Source organism: Carettochelys insculpta, chromosome 18 (assembly GCF_033958435.1).
Source record: "Carettochelys insculpta isolate YL-2023 chromosome 18, ASM3395843v1, whole genome shotgun sequence".
NCBI classification, from domain to species: Eukaryota; Metazoa; Chordata; order Testudines; family Carettochelyidae; genus Carettochelys; species Carettochelys insculpta.
In genome coordinates, this window is record NC_134154.1 from 30,013,716 (window position 1) to 30,041,391 (window position 27,676).

The following is a 27,676-nucleotide window of genomic DNA, read 5'->3' on the forward strand; positions in this document are numbered from 1 at the left end:
CATTTAACCTGCAGCCTGTTGCATGTATGTGTGGTGTGTATGGACAAAATTATCTGGGTTACAATGCCTATAGGTTGTTAGGCCCATCTGTTTTACACAGCTGTACTCCTTAATAATTCGGCTAAGAGATTTGCTGCTGGTCCAAAAATACAATTACATTTTAGTACTAAATAATTCATTGCCCCATTCTGTGTCCTCTTTGTCCTCATCCTACCAACTCTTGAGGTCAGTTAACAAAAAGAGATTCAAGCCTTAGTGGATCACCATGGAAAATTCATGTGTGTGTGTTTACATAGGGGGCCCAGCAAAAAGGTGTGCTAGAATGTTTAAAAACTCTTTTTAGGGAAGAATCAACGCAGCTTTTGTGAAATGAAATCATGCCTCGCCAATCTGTTAGAGCTCTTTGAGAGGTCTAAAAACATGTGGACGAGGGTGATCCATTATGTATAGAGTACAGTAAACCCTCGAAATGCATGATTTCAAATTGCACTTCACTTGCGTTAACGGGAATTAAGCGCAACTCAAAATCCCATCCCTGCACAGCCCCAGTTCAACCCCCCCTCCCCTGCTGGGCAGTTCACCACCCCCACCCCGGTTCAAACCCCCTGTGCATGGCTCCAGCACACCCCCCGCCCCCATGCGCAGCTCCGACTCATCTCAACCCTCCCGTTCCACCCCTGCAGCCCTAATCCATCCCAGGCTTAACCCCCTTGCCCCCTCCCACAGCCGCAACCCACTGCCAGGCTTAACCCTCCCCAGCTGCCCCCTCCAACCCAGGGCCTACCTCTTGAAAGGAGTGCCAGCTGTTCCTGGAGCTTCCTCGGCTGCAGAACATGTGTTCCGCCAGGGGAAAAAGCTGCTCCCCAGCTTTGGTGAAATTTGAGTTAGGCAAGGGTGCGTGGGAATGCAACTCTTGTATAACTCAAGGGACTACGGTACTTAGATTTTCAGAAAGCCTTTCACGAGTTCCATCGCCAAAGAGCTCTTAAAGTAAGCAGTCCTGTGATAAGAAGGAAGGTGCTCACGAACAGGTCAATAACTGGTTAAAAGATAGGCAACAAAGGGTAGGAATAAATTGTCAGTTTTCAGAATGCACCATCCACCTGGGGAACGCTTTGCCAGTGGATTTTGTGAAGGCTATGACTCTAACAGGGTTTAAAAATGAACGAGATGAATTTGTGGCGGACAGATCCATCGATTACCATTAGCCAGTAGGAGCAGCAATGATGTCCCTAGCCCCTGTTTGTCAGAAGCTGGGAATGGATGATGGGGGGGATCATTTGATGATTACCTGTTCTGATCATTCCCTCTGAAGCTGTTTGGCATTGACCACTGTCAGGAAAAAAAGATACGGGTCTAGGTGGACTGTTAGAGTGGCCCAGTATGGCTTTTCTGAAGCGCTGTACTGCGAAAATTATGGGTATTCCATGTGTGCTCTTTAAATTGTTGCTCAGGTGTTTGTATCTGGGGCAGTGAAGTGAATGATTTTGTAATTTACAGTTTAATTTAATGTTGTGATGCCGGGTATGCTTACATATTGAACTATCCTTCGTTAGCTACACAGTTCTCTTAGCATGGTGAATAAGTGTATGGGGGACTCAATTATTGTGGTATTAGGCTTTTCAGAAGATGCATTTTTACACTGAATAATTTTACAGTTACTCCAGGGAAAATTCTGCATGTCTGCAGTGCAACAAAAAATGCCTTACTGCAGAATCCTTTTACTGCATCCCAACTGCACCCCACCCAGTACTCACTCGCCTCTCCAGGCAGCTCAAACATATCTGTTCAGACAGTCGGGAGAGAGGTAAATTAGTGGGAGAAAGGGGTCCGGGGATGCCCTGGCCACCCAGGGATGTTAGTCCCAACTGGGGAGGAGGATGGAGATGGAGTTCCCCTCTCCTGTGTGCAGCAGCCCGGGCTGGGTCATATCAAGTCCCAGAAACTTCTCCTGGCTGTGGAAAACTCTGCACCATGGGGCGATGATGATGGTGTGCAGCTTGGGGGGTGGTGTGTGTGTGGAGATTTCAGGTGCAGGGCTGGTGATGCAAGCATGAGGGCTGTGCTGATTGAGGGAGTTGCTCGTTATGATGACTCATCCGCCCAGCTACACATGTGCAACCCCCCTGTCCCGTGCACACACTGAGCCCCTTCCATTTCAGGAAGTCCCCCACCCAAAATCCTCCCCAAATTCCCACCTCACCCAGCTGCAACCCCTGCATCAAGAGCACCCCATATCTGAAGCCCCACTCCACTGAGCCCCAACCAGCTGCAACCTGACACCCCATCCCACCAAGACTTACTCCCCCCACTGAGCCCAGATTCATCTCAAGCCCCTTTACAAAGGCACATTTCCTCTGAACCCAGAACCCCACACTAAGCCTCTATGCACCAGTTCCTCTCCTCTGCATCCAGACTTCCCACCAAGCTACCCCAACCCAGATTGTGCCACATAGATCCCTAGTCCTGTTAAGGAAATTCTGCACAAAAAAACCTTAATTTTCTGCAAAGTTGTGTGTATTTTAATTGTCAAAGTGATGCAACTGTAACAGTATAATCACAACATTTTCAATTATTTTTGTTTATTTCAAATACTTGTCACCAAATAATTGAATATGGTGTGATTATATTGTGTCTAATTTGATGTAATATGCAGAATTTTTTTAGATTTTTAAGATAGTCATACCCCGAGATACACCCATTTGAGTTTTGTGAATGTGACTTAACGAGGAGTTTCATTTAATACCCCTACTTCAGCTTACGAGGCATTTCTTCGCATTTACAAGGACCGATTCGGAGGCTGGCGGCTCTGGTAGGCAAGCACCGAGGGGAAGGAGTCGGCCGTGTTGGTCTTGATGAAGAGGCCGTGCAGGGAGGTGGCGGCGCCCTGCGAGAGGGTGGCAGTCTGGTGCGGGAAGGTAGACTTGTCCGAGTCCCGGCAACAGATCACGCCGCTCTGCGAGACGTGGATGCTGGGTGTGCAGCCCATCCCAGCCCCGCTACTGCCACTCCCCCCACCCCCAGGCGGCTAGGGGGCCACCGCCGCCTGCCCTGCGCAACTGTGCCTTGGGTGCCGCTTGCCGTCTGTGACACTCCCTCCCACTTAATGCCTGGCTTGCCCGCCGCTGCCGGCTTGGCTACCGCTGGCGGGGCCTCTCTGCCGTGCAGCCCCGCACGAGAGAGACATTGCCGCTCACCAGCCGGGGGCCCCCTGTGCCTGCCTACCTCCCCACGCAGCCAGCCCCTGGCAGCGCCCCCTCTCCACTTAACCTAATCTGCGCTCAGGCCAAGCTGCCTCCCCATGTCCTGCTCTGCCCTGCCCGCCCCCTTGCACCGGATTTAATAGGATTTGGTGGTGTTTTAGCATAAAAGGGTGTATGTTTTGGGGCTCAGGAATGCTTAAAATTTTTTCCCATTGAAATTAATGGTAATTACATTTTTGACTTACAAGAATTCGCCCTAAGAGGGGTCTTTCAGGAACAAATTACCCTCGTAAGGCAGGGGAAGAATGTATTGTGTTGTGAATATTCAGTCTTTGGCTCAGAACTCCCTTCGGGGAAGCCTTGGTTTTCAAGAGTAAATGTTGCACATACAAATATAGCAGAAGGGTTGGTCATGGCTTGTGTTTTCCCTTTCTGTTTGCCTTTTCAGGCATGTACATAAATGTCATGTGACACCAGAAGGTAGAATACTAAAGAGACCTATGTGCATAAATAACACTGGTAAAATGATTGTAACTGCTGGTCCCAGGATACTGAGAGACCAGATGAGTGAGGTAATGTCTTTTACTGGACCAACTTCTGTGGGCGAGTAAGAGCTCACACAGAGTTATTCTTCAGGTCACTGGTAAAATGGTATACAGTATCCTTTGGGAATACAATACATATACACTGCTGCATCTAGTTTGACATTATACTTAGCAAAACTTTTTCAGTTGGGGCAAGATTTCTGTTCTGTAATTAATTTTTCTTTGAGATCTGAGCCTCAGTTGCACTATTGCAGCTGGATGTTGGAGAGACAGCCAACTCTCTGTTTTCACTGTAAGTTGTTAGCTGGGCAAAGATAGTATATATGGATCCTGCATTATGAAATTGGTTCTTCGGTGTATGCTTTATGGTAATGGCTTGATTTAAGGGTGGAAAATCCGCTTTAATGATACTGTCTCTAACTAATAGATTTGCATCTTCGTGTAGATTCTTGAATGGTATTTTAATATATTCTCGGGTATTTTCCAATTTTATTTATTTCTTTGCCCTTCTGCAGGCCAGTAGATCAAAAGGCCAGATTTGCAAATTATGTACCTCTTTTGATTTTATAAATTAGATGCATCATAATGCCTGCAGTGAATCAGGATTTTCCAGTCTTCTATGTTACCAAAAGCAGCATTATCTACTGCATATAGCTTTTCTGAATACAATGCTGCCGGCAGAACTTTTGCCAGAGTATGCAACACCTGGCTTCTGATTTCTGAGTACATTAATAAGTCTTTCCAAGGACTCAATGAGATTTCATTCTGCATTTATAATTCCAGTAATAAGGCAGAGTGAGCTGCTCCTCTCTGGACTGATGACAAAGAGCCCATTCTGTGTATGTATTTAATTGCTCCCATTAATCTTATGCTAGCAGAGTTTTGTTTAATTTTTTCTAGTGTTGTATGCTGTGGGTGTCATGTTGGCTGTTTGTTGTGTATCCGTCCCTTCTGCAGTTGTGTAACTAACTGTGCAGATTCTGACTCATGAGATGCTTCTCAATCAATATTTCATTTATGCCAGGTCCCCCTTCCATATCAGTACAGTGAGGTATTTTGGATATTCTGTGCTTGCTTGTAATACTGGCTCACTTTCCTTTGATAGTGTCTGCTTTAGTGGCTATAGGAGAGACGACTTCTGTTCCAGACTGGCAGGAGGTAGTCTGTGCTTTGCTTTCAGGGACTGGAAATTACAATTTGATAAGTCCTGGACTAGTGCCAAAGTTAGCATTTCTAGATGAAAGGAATAAAAGAGGATGAATATTACTGTAAGGCCTGATATTTCAAGAATTAGAATATTTCAAGAATGTTTTCAGAATTGGGGAAAAAATGCAAATCATCTGCTGGAAGGGATCCCTCTATACCATCAGCTGAATCCATATCAGTACTAGACCGGTCCAGACTTGTGCTCCTTTGGTCTTTTGAGGAATCACGCTGATCAATCATGGGTAAATATGAAGGAATATTTTCAAGCACCCTTAATACGGGGCAGGGTTGTCTGCCAATGTTCCCTCTGATTTTGTCTATCTCTGTGCAGAATAAATTTTGCACACTGAGATGTGAGGATGTGCACCACCTACAGAAACACATGGTGCCAGCTGCCCTGCTTGTAGTTCTGTTATATTCATTCTATAGCACAGCTTCCAAGAATGCCTGCGAGAAAATTCTGCCGAACCAAGAACACAAACCAATTTCTGTCCATGGCACTGAGGTTTTTTCTTTCATGCAAGTGTGTCTTGGAATGTATTGATTCCTCTTGTACAGGGGGTCTCAAACTCACGGCCCATGGGCCATCTGAAGCTCAAGCAGTTCCACAATCTGGCCCATGCAGGGTTGCTGGCATCTGAGTCCCTGTACCCTGGTAGGGTGTGTTCCACACACTTCCCCCATGTCCAGCCACAGTTATGTCCCCACCATACATCTTCCTGCCCCTGCTCTGGCCTCTCCCCAGCTCCATTGCACCCCTTCCCTGAGGAATGTGGCCTTGGGGATTACCTGGGGACCTGGCATGGGGTGGCAGCAGCAATTTGGGCCCCTGCACCCTGATGGCATGAGCTGCAGGGCAGTGCAGTGGTACAGCAGCCATGCTCTGCCTGCACCCCTCAGGCCAGGCTGATCACTCTGATGCTCTGCGGTGGCAAGAAGCAGAATCCCCCAGCCCTAGCATGGTCTGGCTGGGACATGGCTGCTGAGTGGAGCAGGGTGTTGCATAGCTCCATCTCCCCGTTGCTCCCACCAACATGGTGAGTGCAGGGGAGCCCGACCCCTGCAGGCTAACCGGACTCTGAGAGAGCATCCCATCTGTGGGACGCTTGGGGCAGCCAGCGTGGGGTCCAGGACAGCTGCTCTGAACCGTCCTGTGGATGGGATGGCTGTGCACAGCCTTCCCTAGGCCACAGATGTGCTGGCAGCAGTGTGGAGTTAGCAGCTGGAAGCCGCTCTAGTCCTGCTGGTCTGTCAGTGGTGGCGGTGGAGTGGGGGTGAAATTGACCAAGAGCAGCAGCGGGAGCCGGGGAATGCATGGAGACACCCCCCCAAAGCCCTGCCAGAGGAGAGTGCCCATCGGCCTGTTAAGATGATTTGAGGAGTGTCTGGCACAGGCCCTGAGGTAAACTGAGTTTTCAGACCCCTGCTGTAGAGCGAGCATGCGGCATGTGGACAGTATTCTTTTCCTGTGAGAGCCAGTGGCTCACAGGTGGACTTGCATACCCACTGGTGCTTTTGTCTTCATGGTGACACCATTCTTAACTTTTCTGCAAGCAGTTCTAAAATTCTGTTCCCCTCGTCTAGTTCCTTACACGTAGTACATTTTAAAACTTTGTGTGACGACACTTGGCTACACTGCCATTCCTATGGAAGTGAACCAATGAGCCGTACAGCTTCCTGAAAGTTTGGTCCTATAAAGCAGTACTGATTGATAGTGCACTGTCCTATTTTTATATTGATAGTTGCTGAGCGTGCTCAGAAAGTAATGAGCTTGCTTGCTGAGTGTGCTCAGCATCTAACTGTCCATGTGACAGAATTCATTTATCTTGGTGGTACTGATAATGGCAGGGCAAGCCTTCCATGTCTCCTTGCTGGTTCAGGTCTCACACAGATTTTTGGTAACTGACAGTCATCACCACTGCTTTTGGTTAGCTTGTGTAAAATGAGTTAGTTGGTCTTAATCCAGCTCCTAAAGAATAAGTGTCCACAACACTGCCCCCTGACAAAGGCCTTTGACTTGGTCAGCAGGGATGGTCTGTTCAAACTGCTCCACAAGATAGGCCGTCCCCTACGGTTACTCAAGATGATCCAGTCATTCCACAAAGACATGAGAGGAACCACCCAATATGACGGCGCATTATCGCATGCGTTCAGAATCAGGAGCGGCGTCAAACAAGGATGCGTGCTTGCTCCGACATTGTTCGGGATCTTCTTCGCACTTCTCCTGAAGCATGCCTTTGGATCTTCAACAGAGGGCATCTTGCTGCACACAAGATCTGATGGGAAACTGTTTAACCTTGCAAGGCTGAAAGCTAAATCTAAGGTGCGAGAAGTCCTCATCAGAAACATGCTGTTCGCAGACGATGCTGCTGTAGTGTCTCACACAGAAGACCAGCTTCAAAAACTGCTGGATCAGTTCTCCAAAGCGTGCAAGGACTTTGGGCTTACCATCAGCCTAAAGAAGACAAATGTACTCGGTCAGGATGTTGCTGAATCCCCATCAATCACCATTGACAACTATACGCTAGAGGTCATCCACGAGTTCGTTTACTTCAGATCCACCATCACTGACACCCTGTCGTTGGACATTGAGCTAAAGAGGAGGATCGGAAAAGTGGCCACAACTCTGTCTAGACTCAGCAAGAGAGTGTGGAATAACAACAAGCTGTACACTCACACCAAAATGCAAGTCTACAGAGCCTGCATCCTCAGCACCCTCCTTTATGGCAGTGAGACTTGGACCCTGTATGCCCGCCAGGAAAAGAGGCTGAACGTCTTCCACTTGCGCTGCCTCAGGCGCATCCTTGGAATATCATGGAAGGACAGAGTGACCAACACCGCTGTCCTCGAGCAAGCTGGAATCCCAACCATGCACACCCTCCTCAGGCAGCGTCGGCTCTGCTGGCTTGGCCACGTCCACAGGATGAATGATGGAAGGATTCCAAAAGACATCCTGTATGGTGAGCTAGCCTCTGGCAAAAGACCTCCCGAACGCCCCCAGTTGCGCTACAAAGATGTCTGCAAGAGAGACCTCAGAGAGGTAGACATCGAGCTGGACAACTGGGAAGAACTAGCAGACGACCGCAGCAGATGGAGGCAGGGGTTACACAAGGGCCTTCAGAAGGGTGAGATGAAGATCAGACAGCTAGCAGAGGAGAAGCGTGCACGCAAAAAGCACACTAAGGACTTGCCAGACACCCACGACATCTGCAAGAGATGCAGCAAGGACTGTCACTCTCGTGTGGGTCTTCATAGTCACAATAGACGCTGTAAATGAAGCCCTCAATTGAAACTTTAAAGGGAGCGATCCATAGTCTATGCAGACTGAAGGATGCCTACTACTACTAACACTGCCCCCACACTGATGATGATTGCCAACTTTGGCAGTCCCTTGAGAGAAGCCAAGTGCTATGTGGTCATGGAAACTGAATGACCCATTTGCTCCTACTCACGGCCCCGCCACATCAAGCTGGAGTCATCTCAGTGAGGCTGTGCCAAGAAAGTCACTACGCTCTCCGTTCTTTGGCTAGATACAGCTTGGGGTGGCAGAGCCATCACTCTGATATGGATGCTCTTCAGGGTGAAGAAATTATTTAGTGGCATCCAACCAAGTCGGTGCAAATTGTCGCTTTGATTTAAAGGCACCTGCTCCCCTCTCTCACTTCAACAAGACAAAGCATTCGCCTGTGCTTTAGGGCACTTTCTGCACTGATGGGGAAGGAACAAGATGAGTCTCTAAGTCTCTTGTCTCTAATTTCTATGATCAAATGTTGTAGGAACAATAAATGACAAATGTGACTAAGGAGCAGTATCCCCTCCACTCGAATGGCTTCTAATTGAAAATTAACCACATGTGACATTCTCTTTCAGTGCACTTGGAAATTAGACATGTCACAATGCAGCTGTTAAATGTCAGTGTGTAATGACTGCTGACATAGTGAGTCGGTGCAGAAATGAAAAGGAGAAAAAATGGTTGAAACGACTTGTTGAGGTTCACTTGGAAATGTCATTTCACTTCAGATTGCATGGCTGGGTTTTGCGTAGTCACAAACGACACTTCAAAAGGAAACAGTTTGTATTTAATGATATGGAACTAGAGTATACGGGCTGAAGAAGACTCACTGCTGGGTGATATTGTGCACTGTTTGGTTTCTTACCCTCAGAGGATTTAAATGTCCTTGTGGATTTCTGACTAAGAAGTTCCGAACTAATAAAACAGCAATCCAGCAATTAAAAGGAACACCAGCACGTAAATTAGGCACCAGATATAATCTGTTAAAATAGTTGTAATCATATGGAGAAAAGTCTGTGGATGCAGATTATATTGCAAAAAATGTACTCTGTAAAAAGAATAGGTTCTTGTGGGGACCTGCACAGCAAGCTATCTGCTTCCACTTTTGGCTTTGTACAGCAGTTAATTAACAACCTCAGTTTCTAAGCTATGCACATTCCCACTGACCTAATCATGATGTTACTGCACAAGCAAGGAGGTGGCTTAAATGGAGTGCCATTAAACGATCGGGGGGCATTATAAACAAAAGTGAGGGAGGAATGAGTGAAGAGAGCAATGTTTGTCACAGGTGCAATTGTCAGGCAAGAGAATTTTATTTTGCAGAGCATCTATAATACTTCCATACTGCTAAAATACTCCCTGAGAAGATGCTAGAAATGAGGTCAGACTACAGTTTCTGTTGTTCCCTCTCTAGTCATGTATATTTACCTGATGCCCTCCAAAAATTACTTACTCTAATGTTAAAAATGGAAGAGCCATTAACTGTAGTCATATATCTTTCAGTTAATATAACAAAATAATTTCCTCCTTCAGTCCCTAATGATTGCCAGTGAAAATAAAGCACCTCGTTCATAAAGGCCCCACTAGCTTGCATGTATTTATAGATTTAACAGATTTTACTAGTTAAACTATGTTTTTGTGCATAAGTTTACTCTCATTCAGTTTCAGACTTATGGATGTGAAAGCTACTGGTATAAATTAACTCTGGAAACTGTTGAACCAAACTGGTAAAGGAATAATCTTAAACTTCTGCTCTGTTATGTTGCAGGATCAGCTGAGACAGTGCTTTGCCAGGCAGCCCCCAGAGGCTAAGGACACAGACACACTTGTGCAAGAGGCTGACAGTCAATATGGTACCTGGAGTGAGCAGCGCCACAGTGGGGACAGGTAGGACCCAGGAAGGCTGAGTTTCTTGTCCCCAGTGCTTTGGCTGGGTACTGTATGTAGGATTTTCCATTTTGGTATGTTTTCTGTAGTTTACAATACTGTAGACCAGTGTTGGGCAACTAAAATCAGTGATTGGGCCACACTGACCCTTCCTCTCTGTGGGCCCCATGGGCAACCTGGGGCCCACAGCCCACTGGGATTCCAGCAGGAGCATCCCGCCGGCACTTTGTGGTGTTAAAGCTTGGTGCGGGGGTGAGCAGCAGGGCTGGAGTGGAAATCAATAGCTTTTCTTGCTCCAAAAGGACTGGGAGGGAAAGAGTTGGAAGTGAATGGCTCCAGTGCCCCAGTGGGCCGAGAAGTGCTTGTGGGGGGTGGCCCAGCCAGCTGTAAACAGCCTGTGAGACGCAGGTTGCCCACCACTGCTGTACACCGAGGATATGTCACAAGTAGCTATTCCTGTACTAGCTGTGGTTGAGCTGGTGAATTCGAAATGGAAATACAGCCACAGCAGGAGAGACTAGCCATCAGAGCCACGATTGAGTTAGCATGGGGAGGTCTTACACTAGACATGACACCTTGCAGCTCCAGCGTAGACATGTCCTGGGATATTGTGAAAAATCCAACTACTCCATGAATTTGCCTTTTATATCCTGTAACCAGATATCGTTAACTGGAAATTATTTTACATCATATATGGCTACTTTTTGCATGATGTACATACAGAGTTGACTCTGACTCTTTAATATGTTACAAATGTATTCAAGTTAAAATACAGTACAGGGTGTCTTGTGTATTATACTTCCAGACTTCAGTACAAAAGTGTCTCCCACACTGAGTAAAGCAGCGTGTTCTCTGCAGTAGCATAGTGCTGCCTTGCTAGGACTTTTTACCTTAACGCTGAAAATAAAATGTTGAACTTACCTTGCTTATGTTTATATGGCACCTGTTGTGCTTATACTTGGGTATACTTCGTTTGACAAGGCTAGGTTTACTTTTTACAGGAGCAGACATTCTTTGTAAATAACAAGCAGTCCTGTAGCACCTTACAGACTATCAAATTAATTAGGTTGTGATTTTTTGTGGGTAAGACCCACTTCCTCAGATGATTGGAGTAGAAGAGTATATATTTAGCACTGCTCGTATTTTAATAATTGCGTGATATATAGAATAGGCATATGCAGGTTTTTAGCCCAAAGAAGTTGCAGTCTTTTCTAAGTGATACTGTAGATCAGATGCACTGTGATTGAGGCTTTTATTTTAATTTCCCATTTGTCTTCTTTACTTAATGTGTTGTGGATGAAAGAATGTACTCTGCATAATATATTCTTGAGGTCCACTTATCTTGGTCATTTGCTTATTGATCAGCTATGCCACAATGTTTTGGATGTATTGATTTTGTAATTGTATAGGAACTCTCAAAGGGAAATCTGTTCAAAAATTTGTGATGAGGAGGCTACCAATTAGCATAAATCCATGGTGAGCAACTGTATTTTCTGACATTGTTGACACAAAATATTTTCACTTTTAAAGGTTCCCCATCCCTATGTCCTTGTCGGGCAAAGGGTGTAGTGAGGGAGAACTTTTCCAGAGACTTACAAATCAAACGGGTTGTAAAGGCACAACTTACATTCCACCAAGAGTTTTCAGCTCAAACTATGCTCCAGAGCAAAAAGGCAGTAAAGTAGTACTTTAAAGACTAACAAAATAATGTATTAGGTGAGCTTTCCTGGGACAGACCCACTTCTTCAGATCATAGCCATACCAGAGGGGTAAGGTTACTAGGTGGGGGACTCCCTCAAAGGTGTTATGTCTCAACATTCTCTAAGCATGTTCCTGCACTCTTCCACACTCTGGCTGGATCTAGGAGGCAGGGTTTCATGATTTCATACTGACGTGACCTCTGTCTGTCTTTCGTTCCATCACCCCCTTAATTGCTCTCCTTTGTCACGTGAGATCTTAGATCGGACGGCTCATGGCTGGATAGAAAACTAAAACATTGAAACCTGCCTGTTTCCACCTTCCCTTCCCTGCTTTCTCCCCCCGTCCATTCAGACTTCATTGCCCAGCCTAGCTCCCCTCAGCCCAGTTCCTTCTCGACCCTCCCACTTCATGACCTGAAGTCTTCTGCTTTGCTCTGCCCCCCACCCTCAGCCCAGTTCCCTTGCAGTTTGCCCAGCTTCTGACTCTCCTCACACACCCCTCCCCCCGCTGCTCTGTTCCCAGCCTTAACTGGCTCCCCACTCACTCATGGGAAGAGAGAGTTTTGCTCCATGGCACAGGCACGAGGGACTCCACTCTGCCCCACATGGTGATGGGCTGCCCTGTGGAACCACCGGTGATAGTCCACACTGTACTGGGCTCGCGGGGCTGGAGTGGACTCATTGCCCTCAGCAGCTTCTGGGAAGGAGGCCGGGGTCAGGAGGAAGCTCACTGGCCCAGTGCTGGGGAGGGGATGGAGGGGCAGAGTCTGCACTGTGATGGCCATGTGAAGTCCCGCTCCACGCAGTGAGGGGAAAAGAGAAGTTACTCACCTGTAGTAACGATGGTTCTTCCAGATGTGTCCCCGTGGGTGCTCCACAATAGGTGTCAGGCTCGCCCAGCGCCGCAGATCGGAAATCTTCCAGCAGTTTCTCCTGGATCGCGCATGCACCGGCGCGCGCCGCCCCCCCTGCGCGTGCAATCCGGCCCCCGCCAGTTCCTTGACCAACCGCCTCGGATGCTCCTGAAAAACACTAGACAGAGATCCGAAGCGGGGAGGATGGGCGGGTGGTGGAGCACCCACGGGGACACATCTCGAAGAACCATCGTTACTACAGGTGAGTAACTTCTCTTTCTTCTTCGAGTGGTCCCCGTGGGTGTTCCACGATAGGTGACTACCCAGCAGTAACCCAAGTAAGGAGGTGGGCAATCGGTTTATGTGCAGCTTGCCCCTGAGAGGACTGCTGTCGACAGACGGGTATCCTCTTCGAATACCCGATGTAGGGCATAATGCTCGGCGAAGGTGTCATAAGATGACCAGGTCGCCACTCTACAGATGTCTTTTAACGCGATGCCCTTGAAGAAGGCTGTTGACGCCGCCACCGCCCTGGTGGAGTGAGCCCCGGGCGGGGCCAGCAAAGGAGCATTTTGAAGCTCGTAACACATTTTTATACAGGACACAATGTGCTTTGAGATTCTCTGTGAAGAGAGACCTTCTCCTTTGACCTGGGAGTGAGAGAGACTAGGAGCCTGTCCGTTGTCCGGAAGGACTTAGTTCTGTCTATGTAGAAGGCCAACGCCCTCCTGACATCCAGGAGGTGCAGGCGTGCCTCCTTGCCGGAGCTGTGAGGCTTCGGGTAAAACGAGGGTAAGACTATTGGCTCGTTAAGACTGGACTCCGAAGAGACTTTTGGAACAAAGGCTGGGTGCAGCCTTAAGGTTACCGCCTCCTTTGAGAATACTGTGCAGTGCGGCGTTGCCGTCACTGCCGCGAACTCACTCACCCTGCGGGCTGATGTAGTTGCAAGGAGGAAGGTTGTTTTTATCGTAAGGTGACGTATGGGAACTGTGGCTAATGGTTCAAAAGGTGCACCTGATAGCGTGCTGAGCACCAAGTCCAAATTCCACGATGGTGGAAGTGGTTTCCGAGGGGAGTACAGGTTTACCAGCCCCTTCAAGAACCTGGTAACGATAGGATGGGCGAATACCGTGGGCCCTTCCTCTGTATGCCGAAATGCTGCTATAGCGGCGAGGTGGACCTTTAGCGAGGATAGAGAAAGCCCGCCTCTCTTGAGGTCCAAGAAGTATCCTAGTATTACAGGTATAGGAACGTCAAGGGGAGCTAACTGCTTGGTGGAACACCAGGCTGTGTATCGAGTCCATTTCTGCTTGTAAGTCCTCCTGGTGGAGGTCCTTTGGCTACATTCCAGGACTTGTTGTACTCCCTCCGTACACGTGCTCTTTAAAGAGCTGAGCCATGGATTAGCCATGCTTGTAGGTGCAGACCCTGAGGGTGCGGGTGCACTATGGACCCCTAAGCCTGCGTGAGTAAGTCCGGCGCCACCGGTAGAGGGAGCCGTGGGCGGTCCGACATGCGCAGAAGCAAGGGAAACCATTGCTACCAATCCCAAGCGGGACTATGAGTATCATGCGAGCTCTCTCCCTTCTGGCTTTGTGCAAGACCTTGTGGATAAGCGCTGTGGAGGAAACACGTAAAGTAGGGAGCCCCTCCATGAAAACATGAATGCGTCCCCCAGGGACCCCCGCCCCACTCCTGTCCTGGAGCAGTACTGGGGACACTTTTTTTTTGTACTGGGTGGCAAACAGATCGATCTGGGGAAACCCCCATGTACGAAAAATGCGCTGTAGCAGATCGGAGCGGATCTGCCATTCGTGCGTGATTGCAAAGCACCTGCTCAGCTGATCTGCTTTCACGGTGTGAGCGCCCAGCAAGTACGAGGCTTTCAACATTATGTTGTTGGCGATGCACCAATTCTACAATCGGACTGCTTCCGCACATAGGGTACGGGATCATGCTCCTCCTTGTTGATTGATGTAAAACATAGTGGAGGTATTGTTGGTATTGAATCCCGACTACTTTGCCATGTAGGTAATCTTGAAAATGTTTGCAGGCGTTGAACACTGCTCTGAGCTCCAGTATGGATATGTGCAGTGTCTGTTCCGCAGGGGACCATAGCCCTTGCGTTACCTTGTCGCCGATGTGCGCTCCCCATCCTATGTGGGAGGCGTACGTAGTAAGACAAATAGAAATTTGTGGTTGGTGAAAAGGCACCCCCACTAGCAGATTCTCGGGGTTTTCCCACCACGCCAGGGATCTGCGCACCTTTGTTGTGGACGACACCACCCTGTGGACAGTGTGGGATTCCGGTTTGTAAACGCTTGCCAGCCAATGCTGCAGGCTTCCCATGTGCAACCTGGCATTCTGTACCACAAACATCGCTGCCGCCATGTGGCCCAGCAGCTGTAAGCACGTTAAGACTGGCACCGTGGGGCTGTGTATGATGACTTGCACCAGCGAACTGATGGCGCGGAAGCAGGCGTCAGGTAGGTACACCCTTGCTGTGATAGAGTTTATGCGTGCCCCTATGAACTCTATATGTTGTGTGGGTTCGGACTTTGACTTTGCGAGGTTGATGACTAGGCCCAGCGAAGAAAACGTGTCCACTGTGACGCGTATCATGCGTGAGACCTCTGCCTTCGAGGCCCCTTTTAGCAGGCAGTCGCCCAGATATGGGAAAAATAAACACCCCCTGTCTGTGCAGGTAGGCTGACACCACTGCCAGGGTTTTGGTAAAGACTCTGGGGGCCGAGGAGAGGCCGAATGGAAGAACCCTGTGCTGGAAGCGCTCCTGGCCGACCATGAAGCGGAGGAAGCGTCTGTGTGCCGGGTGGATTGTAATATGAAAGTAAGCATCTCGTAAGTCGAGTGCTGCAACCCAGTCTCCATTGTCCAGTGCTGTGAGTATCAAGGCAACTGTGATCATCTGCAACCATTGCTTGCACAAGTAGCGGTTGAGGCCCCGAAGATCTAAGATGGGCCTCCAGTCTCCTGTTTTCTTCTCTGGTAGGAAGTAGGGTGAATAAAAACCTTCCCCTGGAATTATTCCGGCACTCTTTCCACTGCCCCTATGAGCATAAGGTGATTCACCTTCTGCTTGAGCCTCGCCTCGTGGCAGCATCCCTGAGGTGAGGCCTGGTGGGAGGCTTCGTCGGTGGAAGCGACTGGGAGGGGATCGCGTAACCCGTGGCTATGATCTCCAGCACCCATTTGTCTGTGGTGATCTTTTGCCATTGGGAGTGGAACCGTCTGAGGCGATGATGGAACATGAGATCAGTGGCATTGAGAGAGGGTATTGATAATGCAGCCCCCGACATACCCGTCAAACTTGTTGTCTTTGGGCCTGACCCGAGGGCGTACGGCTTTGTTGAGAACGTTGCCTAGGAGTTCTGTACTGTTGCTGCTGTTAATAGCACCCTTGGCCGTAGCCCCGTTGATATTGAGCATGCTGTGGTTGTAAGCGTAGTGTCTTTGCTGAGGATAAAATTTTTCTCTCCTGTATGGGGGAGTATAGATGCCCAAGGTTCTAAGTGTAGCTCTCAAGTCCTTACTGGAGTGAGGGACTGAGTCGGTTGAGTCTGCAAACAGCTTTTGTGTATCAAAGGGAAGGTCCACGATCTTCGCCTGTAGGTCCCTCAGGATACCCGACGTCTGGGGCCAGGATTCTCTACGCATGACCGCTGCTGTAGCCATTGAACGCGCCGCCGTGTCTGCCACATCCAGGGCAATCTGGACTCCCGTCCGCAATGCTGCGTAGCCCTCTTGAATAATCACCTTTAACATCGGCTTTTTGTCTCCCAGAAGTGAATCCATGAGGGGAGTAAGCCTGGAGTAATTATCAAAATTATGGTTTGCTAGGTGTGCCCATAATTTGCCATTCTCAATAGCAGGGTAGGAGAGGAATATACCTTCCTGCCAAACAGCTCTAGCTTCTTAACATCTTTGTCCGATCCCCCCGATTTGTACTGAGAAGCCTTTGACCTCTGCTGGGACGACTTGACCACCAAAGAATTTGGTTGTGGGTGGCTGAAGAGGAACTCCATGCCCTTTGCCGGGAAGAAGTACTTCTTATCCACTCTCTTGTTCGTAGGCGGAACAGAGGCCGGAGTCTGCCATATAGTAGTGGCTGACTCCAGAATGGCTTCGTCCAGCGGAATAGCAATTTTGGATGAAGCCGGGGGTCTCAAATTTTCCAGGAGTTTGTGACGTTTCTCCTGCACCTCTGCCGTTTGAATGTCTTGCGTGAAAACCACCCTTTTAAACAGCTCCTGAAACTGCTTGAGGTCATCCGGGGAAGAGACATCCCCGGGGGCCATGGCATCATCTGGGGAGGATGAGGAGGAACTACTAGGGTAAACCTCCCTCGAACCCTCGGGCTCCTGCGGTCGATGATACACTCGCTCGCTGGAGGATCGTGAAGGAAAGTCTCGGGCTTCTAAAATTAACTCCCCTTGAGACAACTGTGTTTCCGTCCCCGATCGGGAGTGCGGCCGGGGGGGTATTGAGCAGGTGGGAGGGACCTGCCCCTGGGTGTAGGCCTGTGGTGTCTGTGTCCAGCATGATAAGGACGACCATGGCAGCATGGGCAAAGGTCCGGGGATGGAGACCTAGACCACTCACGGGGTGTGCACCCCCGATGTCTGGGAGAGCGAGACCTCCGCGATGACACAGATAGAGGTGAAACTGGCTTGTGATAGTACTCCAGGGGATCCAGTCCCAGAAATGGTGAAGGTGGCCCAAGCCATGGTGACATTGGTTGGAGGAACAGAGAAGGAGGTTCCCGGATAGGCCGGTGGGGAGACAGGCCTTCGGTGCGGCGTGTGTATCATAGGGGGAGGGCTTGGTGATAAGAGCAGCTCAGCCCTGTCCGGAGATGGACTGCGGTGCCGGGCTTTTGATTTTGCCTTGCCCCTCCCCTGCAGGGCCGGCACCGCCCCCTCCCGTGCCGGGGATCTCGGCCCCGCTATCAGCGCCGCGTTCGGCACCGTCAGCTGCGGTGCCGCGCGGGTATCCTCCTCCGGTGCCTGCACGCTCCGTGCCTGGCGCCCCTGCAGCATTGGTGCTGCGGGGGCTGGTGCCGCCTGTGGCAGTGCCGCCGGTTCCGGCACTTGCCTGGCTGACGCTCTAGGCGCCACGCGTGCCGGCTGTTGTGTAACCGGAGGCTCAGCCTCTGCCACGTGCGCTGCCGCTTGTCTGAGTATGCGTCTGGGGGCCGTGTGCTCCGCTCGTCCTGCTTGCTGCAAACGCCAGCAAGGATCGAGCCAGGGAGAGTTTTTCCTCCGTTTCTGCACCGAGGGGTCAGAGAAAGCTGCCCTCCTCTTATGCAACCCAGAGGGCCCTTTTGGGTGAGGCTTCTCCGGCAAGTCCGGCTGGAGAGCCTGATCAACAAGAGCATTTTACGCCTCATCGCTCTGTCCTTCCTGGCCCTGGCTGTGAGCTTAGCACAGTGAGAACACTTCTGGGTAGCCTGTGATTCCCCCAGGCATCGGATGCATTCGCTATGCCCCACGGAGGCCGGCATAGCTTCACGGCATGACTCCCACTTTGTAAAACCTGAAGAGGCCATTGTGGTGAGTCCTTTACTGTTAATAGGGTACTTAGCACTTAATCCGTGCCTTTCCACCCCAAATAGTGATCACCGGCCTGCGGGGCAGCGGGCGGCCTAAATGGTCTTCACCTCTGCTCTTCTCTTCTCCGCTCCTCTCTTTTTTCTTCTTTTTTTTTTTTTTTTTTTAATAACCAAAAACAACAATTACACGTAGAAAAAAACCACTATTTAATCTGACTCTGGTCTTAGCCTGAGTAGATTCTGTCTGCAGCCGATGGCAGTTGAGAAGGAACTGGCGGGGACCAGATCGCGCACGCGGCCAGGGGCGCATGGGGGGGCGGTGCGCGCCGGCGCATGCGCGATCCAGGAGAAACTGCTGGAAGATTTCCGATCTGCGGCGCTGGGCGAGCCCGACACCTATTGTGGAGCACCCACGGGGACCACTCGAAGAAGAACCTTGCAGCTCTTCTCTGGCTACAGTGTCTTGGGTATGGGCCCAGTTTGCCCTGCCTTTAGATGAGCCCTGATAGAAGGCCTAAAGCTGGAGGTACCAACCCTCTTTCCCAGTAAAGAGTAATAGACAGGGTTCTCTTTGTGCCTTATTAGCACCACTTCTTAAAAGTCTGGGACCAGGCCCACTGCTGGGGAGGCAGGCGACATTTCTTCTACCTGTCTCCTGGAAACCGCCTGTGCAGTGCTGCCAGTTCTTGCCAGCTCGGAAGTTAACACATTTGCTGATCTTGATGATAAACAATTTTTTCCAACAATTCATTTTTTAGTGTTTGCCTTTCAAGATTGTTATCACTGTCAACACACAAAGTACTAAGTGCTGCTCTTCAAAAAGGGGTGTGTGTGGGTGTGGGGGGGTACTCGTGCATGTGCACAGTTTGATTTGTTTCTCTTAGGATAGCTTAGCTAGAAATGTCTCACAAGTAGGTAGTACTTAATCATAAAGGACGTGGAGCAGAAATGAGTCTGTCCCCGCGTGATTTGTTTAAAAAAACAAAACCCCCACAGCAGTTTTACTAGGCTATGAAACTGCTTTATTTCCACTTCTCTCCTTCACCATCAAATGCAGACCCAAACCTGTGTCACAAAGCATGTGCAAGGTCACTGAGCAGCGTGAGTATTCGTCCGGACAGAGTGGTTCCTCTGATAGCTATGTGTGGGGTTGCAGCGAGGGGAGGGTTTTCAGGACTGGAAATCTGCTGCCAGGGATCAACTACAGATCTTCAAAACATTGGGATTTTTTATTAAAATAGATCTCTTCAACAAGATCTACCTTTAAAGATAGTCCCATTCCAGTTCTAGGTTCTTATGCCATCTGCTGCTCAACATGAGTAACTTCATGTCATTTATTTTAAAAAGTAATTGCTCTGGGGATGGGGCAAGGTGAGTGACTCACTGAAATATCCCCAGAATAAAGTGGAGAGGTTTTCCTTTACTAGAACGATTGGAGAGGCAAAATGCTGCTGACGTTCAATGAGACTGTGGAAACCACAGTGGGAGCAAAGTAAATCGAACCTCTGTTTATGAACCTCTGCAACGAGTGGCATTCCACAGCACATGATGGTGGCACACTGCCACAGTGACTGGGCACAGCTTGGAGTATGTGGCCCTTCCATTTTGAGGCAGACCTCAGATTAGCGAGTCTCACCTTTACCACTTTGTGTGCTCTATTTAGGGGCTATGCTTTTGAAAAAAAACAGAATCTTGAGCTTGTGCAGAATATGCTCGCATCTAACTGAGATCAGTAGATCCTGATAAGCATATATAATATTGGCATGCTGTGCGCTACACTGTCTGTCTGCTGCTCCAGGGGTAGTCCAGATTGTTGTTATGATTAAATACATCCTGAACTATTGTGGAATTTAACAATCTAGTGTTCTCTGTGCCCCATGACGGTAACTATGGTTCGTCAGGCCAGTGTTCATGTCATTGCCTTGTGTAGCTGAACGTGAGCTGGTTGCCCATTCAGGGATCAACCTGTCCGTACTTCTGACTCGATCAAACCTTAAATAACAAATATAATTGTAGGTGGGAAAGACAGTACGTAAATTCTAATGCTGTTTAATGCCTCCCAACCACAGGAACTTCGTCTTCCCACCCGCCCTTCCCACCCGCCCTTCCCAAGTGCAAGTCAAGTTTTTTGACCTTGTCTTGTGTAACATTTACCTCTCCCGCACCAGCCCATGTGAGTAAAAATTCCCAGACCAAACACTCCCCTGGACACACCTGCCACCCCGAGGAGAAAATGAAGTGTTCAGCACACTATTTAATGCACTTCTAGAAAAACACTCAGATACTACCACTATGATCACAGTATAAGAACCTCTATAGAATACACTAAGGCTTACTGCTCTGTGTTCATACATATACAGGCACATCATACTCAAATAAGGAAAATAATGCTTTTTACGGCTTCATTGCTCCTGAGGCCTATAGACAAGGCATGACCCCTCTGACTTGTTTTCTTTTCAAATGTGCTTCAGTTCCAATCTATCTAGTCTGTCCCTTTTGTGCATATAGTTTAGAACCTAGTTTAGGATCTCCAGACATTTTGCTTAATTGTGCATAACTTATCAACAGATATTTGTTTGGAGATTTGCTGTAAATGAAATCATGCTTTGATCTGAAATCTGCATTTTAAGTATTTTGTAATTATACTTAGAATACATGTTTAAAGTGTGGGGGGGGACACCACCACCACCACCCTCAGATTTGCCTACCTGCATTAGCTAACGCCTATTAAAATAGCAATGAAGACATAGCAACTTGCCTCATAACTCTGATTACTTGTTGATGTCTTACTGGGCTGCCAGCCATTGAACCCAAGTGAAAATCAGAGTTGCTGTGTCTTCACTGTTGTTTTCAGTTTAGAACCATTCTGGTGCAGTGTAGATGTGCGATTCTGAAGCTTTCTAGACCACTGTACATCCTTCTGGAGTCTGATTTGTCTTACATACCCCAAATGTCACCTTACTTAAAAACTACTTGCCTACAAAATCAGATATACCAAATGTCACTGCCAACTATGACTGCACAACTGCTCATTTTCTTAGCTTGTACTGATGTTGCCAGTGCTTTTTATATAGCCTGTTTTCAAATTAAGGAACTATCTAGATGAGTTGATTCACCCCCTGGAAGACCTTTGAGCTCACCCAGGGGCACATGTAAAGTGATTAGTGTTGAAAAAGTTGATACAGATTGCACCTCCTAAAACCATCTGTCTGGTCCATCAACATCACTCATCCAGGAGGACCAGGGACATTCCTGGGCCAGAGAACTGGGGCAGTAGGACAAACAGCTGGCAGTCCCATGGTTGGTGGGGGGAACACAGTGAGGCCAGGGTTGGAGCCTCGGCAGCCCCACAGGGGATCGGGACCAGAGTATCAGCTTTCCCCGGAAGCTCCGTGGGGGTCTAGGTCTGTAGGGTAGCTGCAGTGGTGAGCCACAGCCAGAGGGCCAGTTGGGGGTAACCAGTGACTGGAGGCATTAAGCTCCCTTGGTCCAGCAAAATCCCTCATTCAGGATCACTGAGGTCCCCAGGATGCAGGACCAGGGAGGTGCGATCTGTGCAATGGAAATTATCTGCCCTTCTCTGCTGGCCTGTAGTGTCTCCAAACTATATATGTTTCTTATCTCTAGGTGTGGGTTCAGCTTTCACTCTGCACGATTAAGGGCTACATTCTGTCTGTCATCTAAGGTGTCACAAACACTTCGCCTTGGGGAGGTGGTGCTGCTCCTTTGCAGAAAGTCTGGTAGGGTCTGGGAGTCTGAAGCTCCTGTATCTGTGAATCTCTGCAAAGTTTTATTACGTTGCAGCCTCCACAGAATTGCAAGGCTGAGATGGGACTAGGCTCAATGGAGCTGTGCTTTATGGATCCATCCGCCATTCTCCACCTCCATGGGAGCTGGTACAAATTTGTGGCGGCAATTGTGGCCACAGTTGTTGCTCTGAAGCTTATGGAAGACAACTCCTTGCTTCAGCCTCTATCCTTTATCCCTATAACTCAAGCCATACATAAGTTCAAGGACTATATAGTGCATCTCTCTCATAGACGGCTGCATGTATTTTCCTGTACTTGCAGTGCATCATGATTGCATTTGAAGTATGCACAATTTAAAATATAATTGCGTGTATGTTCACTCATGTTGCCTCACACTTCTTTCTTTTGTGTTGCAGCTTTGTGCCTGAATCTCCTTCCTCAGAAAGCAATGTTATCTCTGCAAGGAAGCAGCCACCCAACAGCCGGCTGTCATCTTTCTCTTCTCAAACGGAACCTGCCTCCATGATTGATCAGCATGATTCCTCAAAAGACCAAAGGAGCACAAGTCTGGACCGGTCCAGTACTGATATGGATTCAGCTGATGGTATAGAGGGATCCCTTCCAGCAGATACGTACCTGGAGGAGAAAACCATTGACTTCTCCTTCATTGATGTAAGTCTCTATAAGGGAAAGATATTCTCTTTTAAGTACCTCAGTGATATCATGGGCAAAATGTTATACCATGTTTTCTCCCAATGTTACATTCAACCTTGTTCTATGCTTTATCCATTAGGTTTCTTCATTGACCTCTTGTGTGAAAAGTTTAAGATAAATTGCAATGAAAGTCCTTCTGACTCCCCTTCCTATTTGGTTTATTAATTCCATTGAAAGAGTCCAAAGGGGCAGTGATCACCAATAAGACCTGCTGTTTGGTTTGCTAAGGTTTCACTTCAGTTGGTCCTTTTCAGTCTGCTCGTAGGAGATGTGCCATGAAAAGGGGTTTAATGGCCCTAGTAAATGGAAGCCGTACATTTCCAAGACAACATATTTAAATGTTACAAAGTGCTATTACTCACTATGCTGTGAGAATGCAGCTTAAAATACAGGTCTTGAATTTTAATATAACTTTTCTGATTTATAATAGGACCATCTTTCTACAGTGTTTTTAAAACCCCGTTGCTCAAACGACACTAATTTAAAGAAACTCCTTGGAGAAATCGGAATTCTGACTTATGTAAGAATGTTGGTAGTACCCTTTCTAGTCATGCAGAATATACTCTTTTGTGCTGTCTGACAGCATCCACCTATAGATAAGGTGGATTCCACCTTTCAGGTGTAGTCTGTGTGCATTAAGAATTCACCTTGAATAAGAGGTGCTCTTCTTTTAATATATGTCAGCAAGTAAGGATGTAAAAGATTAACCAGTAAGCATTAGGCTTGTGGCTTAAGCATTTAACCACACCTTGCCCAAACTGCAGCAGCTGCCTAGCTATGCTGGGCCAGATCAGCTCTGTCCACAGCAAACCAGGCAGCCTGGAGCAGCCCCATCCATGGTGAGCAGGCAGAATCAGCACTCTCATCTCCGTCTGTGGCAGGAGGGTTGGCCTGGAGCTGCTCCTTTACTGCACCTGGCCATCAGGACCTTGGACCCACAGCACCAGGGGGACTGGCACAACCTCAGTGAATGGTTAACCAGTTAAATATTAATTGTAATAGTTTAGCAGACACTGTAGAAAGCTTCCCATCAAGTGTTACATTCTCTGTCCACACACACTACTCATCCTGTTTTGTAGTAGAATTAGCAGCTTTGGGGAAGGTGGAATGTACAGTGTTGTTAGAAGCTGCTACCGTGCATTTATTTATGTATTAGTGTAGCTGTAGTAGGTTAGCTGGACAGAAGACTGCACTATAAAATGTATGAAGGAGGCCAACACTTTCTTTTCCCATAGCTAAGGTCGATAATCCAGGTCCTGGGCTGCAGTACAGAGGTTCAAAAAACATCTGACTGCCAGTGGATTTGGGGTATGAGATATCTTGTTGTTGCCTCTGCTATAGGACCATAGATCCACCTTCCAAGGAGCTCTAACTACATTTGAAAACAGTGATGACTTCGAGCAGAGCTGTTGATTTATAGAAGGTCCCTCTGCTCTTTTGGTGAAAGGTCAATTTGTGAACTGAGATCTTTTAAAATAGAAACATTCAGGGGAGGATGGAAGGCCCATGGTCTCTGGAGAAAGACATAATTGCAGTCAGCAATGAATCATACCACTAAATACAACTGCAGTGGCCGTTGCTATATAGTAATCCATTCAGTTTTCCTTTGGGGCTGGAGATTGCATTGTTTTAAATAATTGATCATTTTCTTTTTCCCCCAGAGGCCCTGGTGTTTAACTTTCAATCTTTGCAAATCTTTGTTGCTGGTAAACAGCTCAACATTTCTGAGGACGGGGACTCATCAAAGCTGGGAAATTACAGAAACTCTCGGAGGAGAGAATTAGTTGCATAATCCCAGTATGATTGTTTAAATCCCTGCCTTCTGATTGGCTGAAAGGCATTCTTACCTAGAAAAAGCACATAGATTATCATAGCTTGGTTATCCAAAAATAACTCTGCCAGGACTGTACAGCTCAAACACCCAGAACCAATCAGACTTCCAGGAAGTGTCTAAATGGTAACCCACTGTAGTTCTAGATCTGAGTGAATTTGTTTTCATTGGACTTTAAAATAGTGATGATAATTAAAACAAAAATAGTTTTAATTAAATTGAAATAGGTTTATGCTTAAATATAAGACCTGAAGTAATTATGGAATGAACTGCTGTATTTTCAGACTAGTGGATGATGTCTTTCTTTTTAACAGCAAACTTCTGTACTGGATTCCAGTGCCCTGAAAACCCGCGTGCAGCTGAGCAAAAGAATTCGCCACCGGGCTCCGAGCTCCCACTCGCTCAGGAGAAGCAGACGGATTGAGTCTGAAAACAAATCCTCTGTGATGGAGGAGACTGACAGCGCGTGGATGTTTAAAGATTCCACAGGTAACTCTCTCAGTCCTGTGAAACCAGTCATGGTGAGTGGGGTTGGAGATATATCATCCCCAGGAGAATCTTTCCTCCTCTTTGAGCTAACGTGCCTATGGGTATGCCACTGAATCTAGGCATTCCTGTGCACCTTCAATCAGAGAGTATTGTCAGCAGTGTGTACACATCTGTGCTTGTGCCCTATGCACCCTCGTGCTCCAGGCTGAGAGTATATAGGGAGGAGTTGTCTGCAGTTTCTTCTCAAGCACCTGTGGCTAGACAAATCCACTAACTGTGCATACCCACCTAAGTGTGTTCCTTATTGTTCTAGTTATCTTATTAATGTTGTTCACTTACTGTTTTATGTTTTCTTTCTCCAGAGCAAGTTCTGAGGGTTAGCGGGTCTCCCCCTTTGTTCCAGGGTCAGGGTCTGTTGTTTGCTCCTTTGAGAAACACTAGCTACTGCCTTGCCTAAATGTGAGCAGGCTTACGAGAAGCACAGTGTACCGGCTCAGGGCTTAGAGTGCCTTTTCTCCCTTCTCACAGCAACCTCTCTGGTAGTCAATGACTTTAATGAGAGGGAGGCAACATTGCTTTAGCTCAGGGGTGGATAATATTTTTTTGGGCGGGGGGCACACCAAGGTTTTCGTAAGTTGTCAAGAGCCACTCTTCTATGCAGGAGGTGTGGGGTCTGGGATGGAGATTGGGTGCAGAAGAGCGCTCGGAGTAGGGGACTGAGGTGCAAGATGCAGTGTGGGGGCTGAGAGGGAGTTTGGGTGAAGGAGTGGCTTGTGACCTGGGGCAGGGGATGGGGGTGCAGGGTCAGGGAGGGGGTGTGGGTGCCCAAGAGGATTCTGACCTGGGGGAGGGATGTAGGAGCGGGTGCAGAGTCTGAGTCAGTTGTGACCTCGGGAATGGGGAAGGGTACAGAGGACTTGGGTCCAGAAGGGGGCATGAGTGCAGGAGAGGAGAGATGCTCAGAGTGGGTGCAGGATGTGGGGGGCAGTTGGGCTGCAGTGCCAGGAGCAGACTCTGGCTGGAGGGCACTTATCTAAGCAGTTCCTGGCCATCAGCGCTCTCGGGCAGGCTTCCCTGCCTGCCAGCAGCCCCAGCCCACTGGCTGCTCCATGCAGCTCTCAGCCCTGCAGGGGAGAAGGCTTCCCACACTGCCCCCACCTCCAGCAAAATTTTTCAATTTTAACTGGCTGGAAATGGACCAATGGGAACTGAAAAATTGTACTGCACTCTTCCCAAACCCAGCAAAATTTCTCAGCTCCCATTGGCCAGTTTCATGCACTGCTTCCGCCCCCAGCAGAAGTTCTCAGCTCCTATTGGCTGAAAACTGGCCAACAGGAGCTGAGAAATTGTGCTGCATGGCCTTCACCCCTCAGAATCTCTTAGCTCCCGTTGGCCAGTTTGGCTGGGGGCGGGGTCAGCACTCAACACTCTCCCCACTCCGCTGCCAGATTAAAACACTTGGCAGGCCGGATCTGTCCTGCAGGCCTCCTCTTGCCCACCCCCAGTGTAGATCAACCCCTCGCAACTTGGATCACGAGCTTCTACACCTTCCCAGCCACAAACTGGTCACCCGACAGTACCAGCGTGGTCAGCTATCATGTCCTGGAGGCAAAATACAACAGCATGACTATAGCAAATGTGCTCACTGTTGAAACAAGAGCAAAAGGGCCTGTTTCAAGCCCTCTTTACCAAAGTTAATTGCCAAAGCCTCTTTACAGACTTCCTGCTGTGCAGATGACACATCCTATTGTGTTACGGTAACCATCATAGTTATACATTGAGCTTTATGGGTGCGGCAGTCCTCTGGTCTCCCCATGAGAGTGCAGAATACAGAGAAGGATCTGAAGGATCAGTGGATGGGAGAAAAAACTGCATGATTAGTCAGACTAACCCCTTTGGCTGGTTTCTGTTTGAGGGAGATTACCAGCAAGTTCCAGCTACTCTGTTCTCATGTTACTCGTAACTGGCTGCACTCACAGGTATTATTAGTGATCGGATGGACTGAAAAACTTCAGTGTTTATTTTAAGACACTGAATCAGAAATGCTAATATTACAAGGCTGAAGGGGCCTTTGGTTCAAGCTGTGACTTCTAATGATCATTGTGCAAAGCTAAAGTGTTGTAAAGAAGAGAATTATGAATCAACTTTTTTTAACTATGATATACAGACATGTGCTTTAATACATGGATGTCCAACCTTTTGGCTTGCCTGGGCCGCATTGAGTGAAGAGGAGTTGCCTTGGGCCGCATATAAAATATATAATATAGTTAATGTATATAAATCACTTAATAATGTTAAAAGTTTACGATCTTGTGGGGCCGCATTACTAGCTGTCCAGGGCCGCATGCGGCCCACGGGCCGCGGGTTGGACACACCTGCTTTAATATATAAAGTGAGCAGTTCAGAAACAATAGCTGAATTTACGTGTGCAATTTCCCTCTTTTACTATTAAACAAGCTCAAGCTCTCTACTATTAGGTATTTACGGTGTGTCCATCTCCATGGTACGAATGCTAAATCATATCAGATAACTTTCACTGTGTCTTCAGGAGTCTGCTCTGTTGTGTTGTTAAGCTGTGTACAGTGTTACATAGAAGGAGGACTGTGAGGTCACAGCATGGACAGAAAGTTTGCT

General features: G+C 48.1%; 1 protein-coding gene across 8 annotated transcripts in view; it reads left to right on the top strand.

The window, feature by feature from the left end:
- Positions 1–27,676, top strand: part of KIAA1671 (KIAA1671 ortholog) — a 143,387-nt gene that overhangs the window by 106,170 nt on the left and 9,541 nt on the right. For all 8 annotated transcript variants that reach the window (XM_075013245.1, XM_075013247.1, XM_075013242.1 and 5 more), the window contains 3 exons: positions 10,015–10,133; positions 22,425–22,680; positions 24,868–25,042. In XM_075013245.1, the coding sequence (XP_074869346.1) occupies positions 10,015–10,133; positions 22,425–22,680; positions 24,868–25,042 (550 nt within the window). The remainder of the gene's footprint in view (positions 1–10,014; positions 10,134–22,424; positions 22,681–24,867; positions 25,043–27,676) is intronic.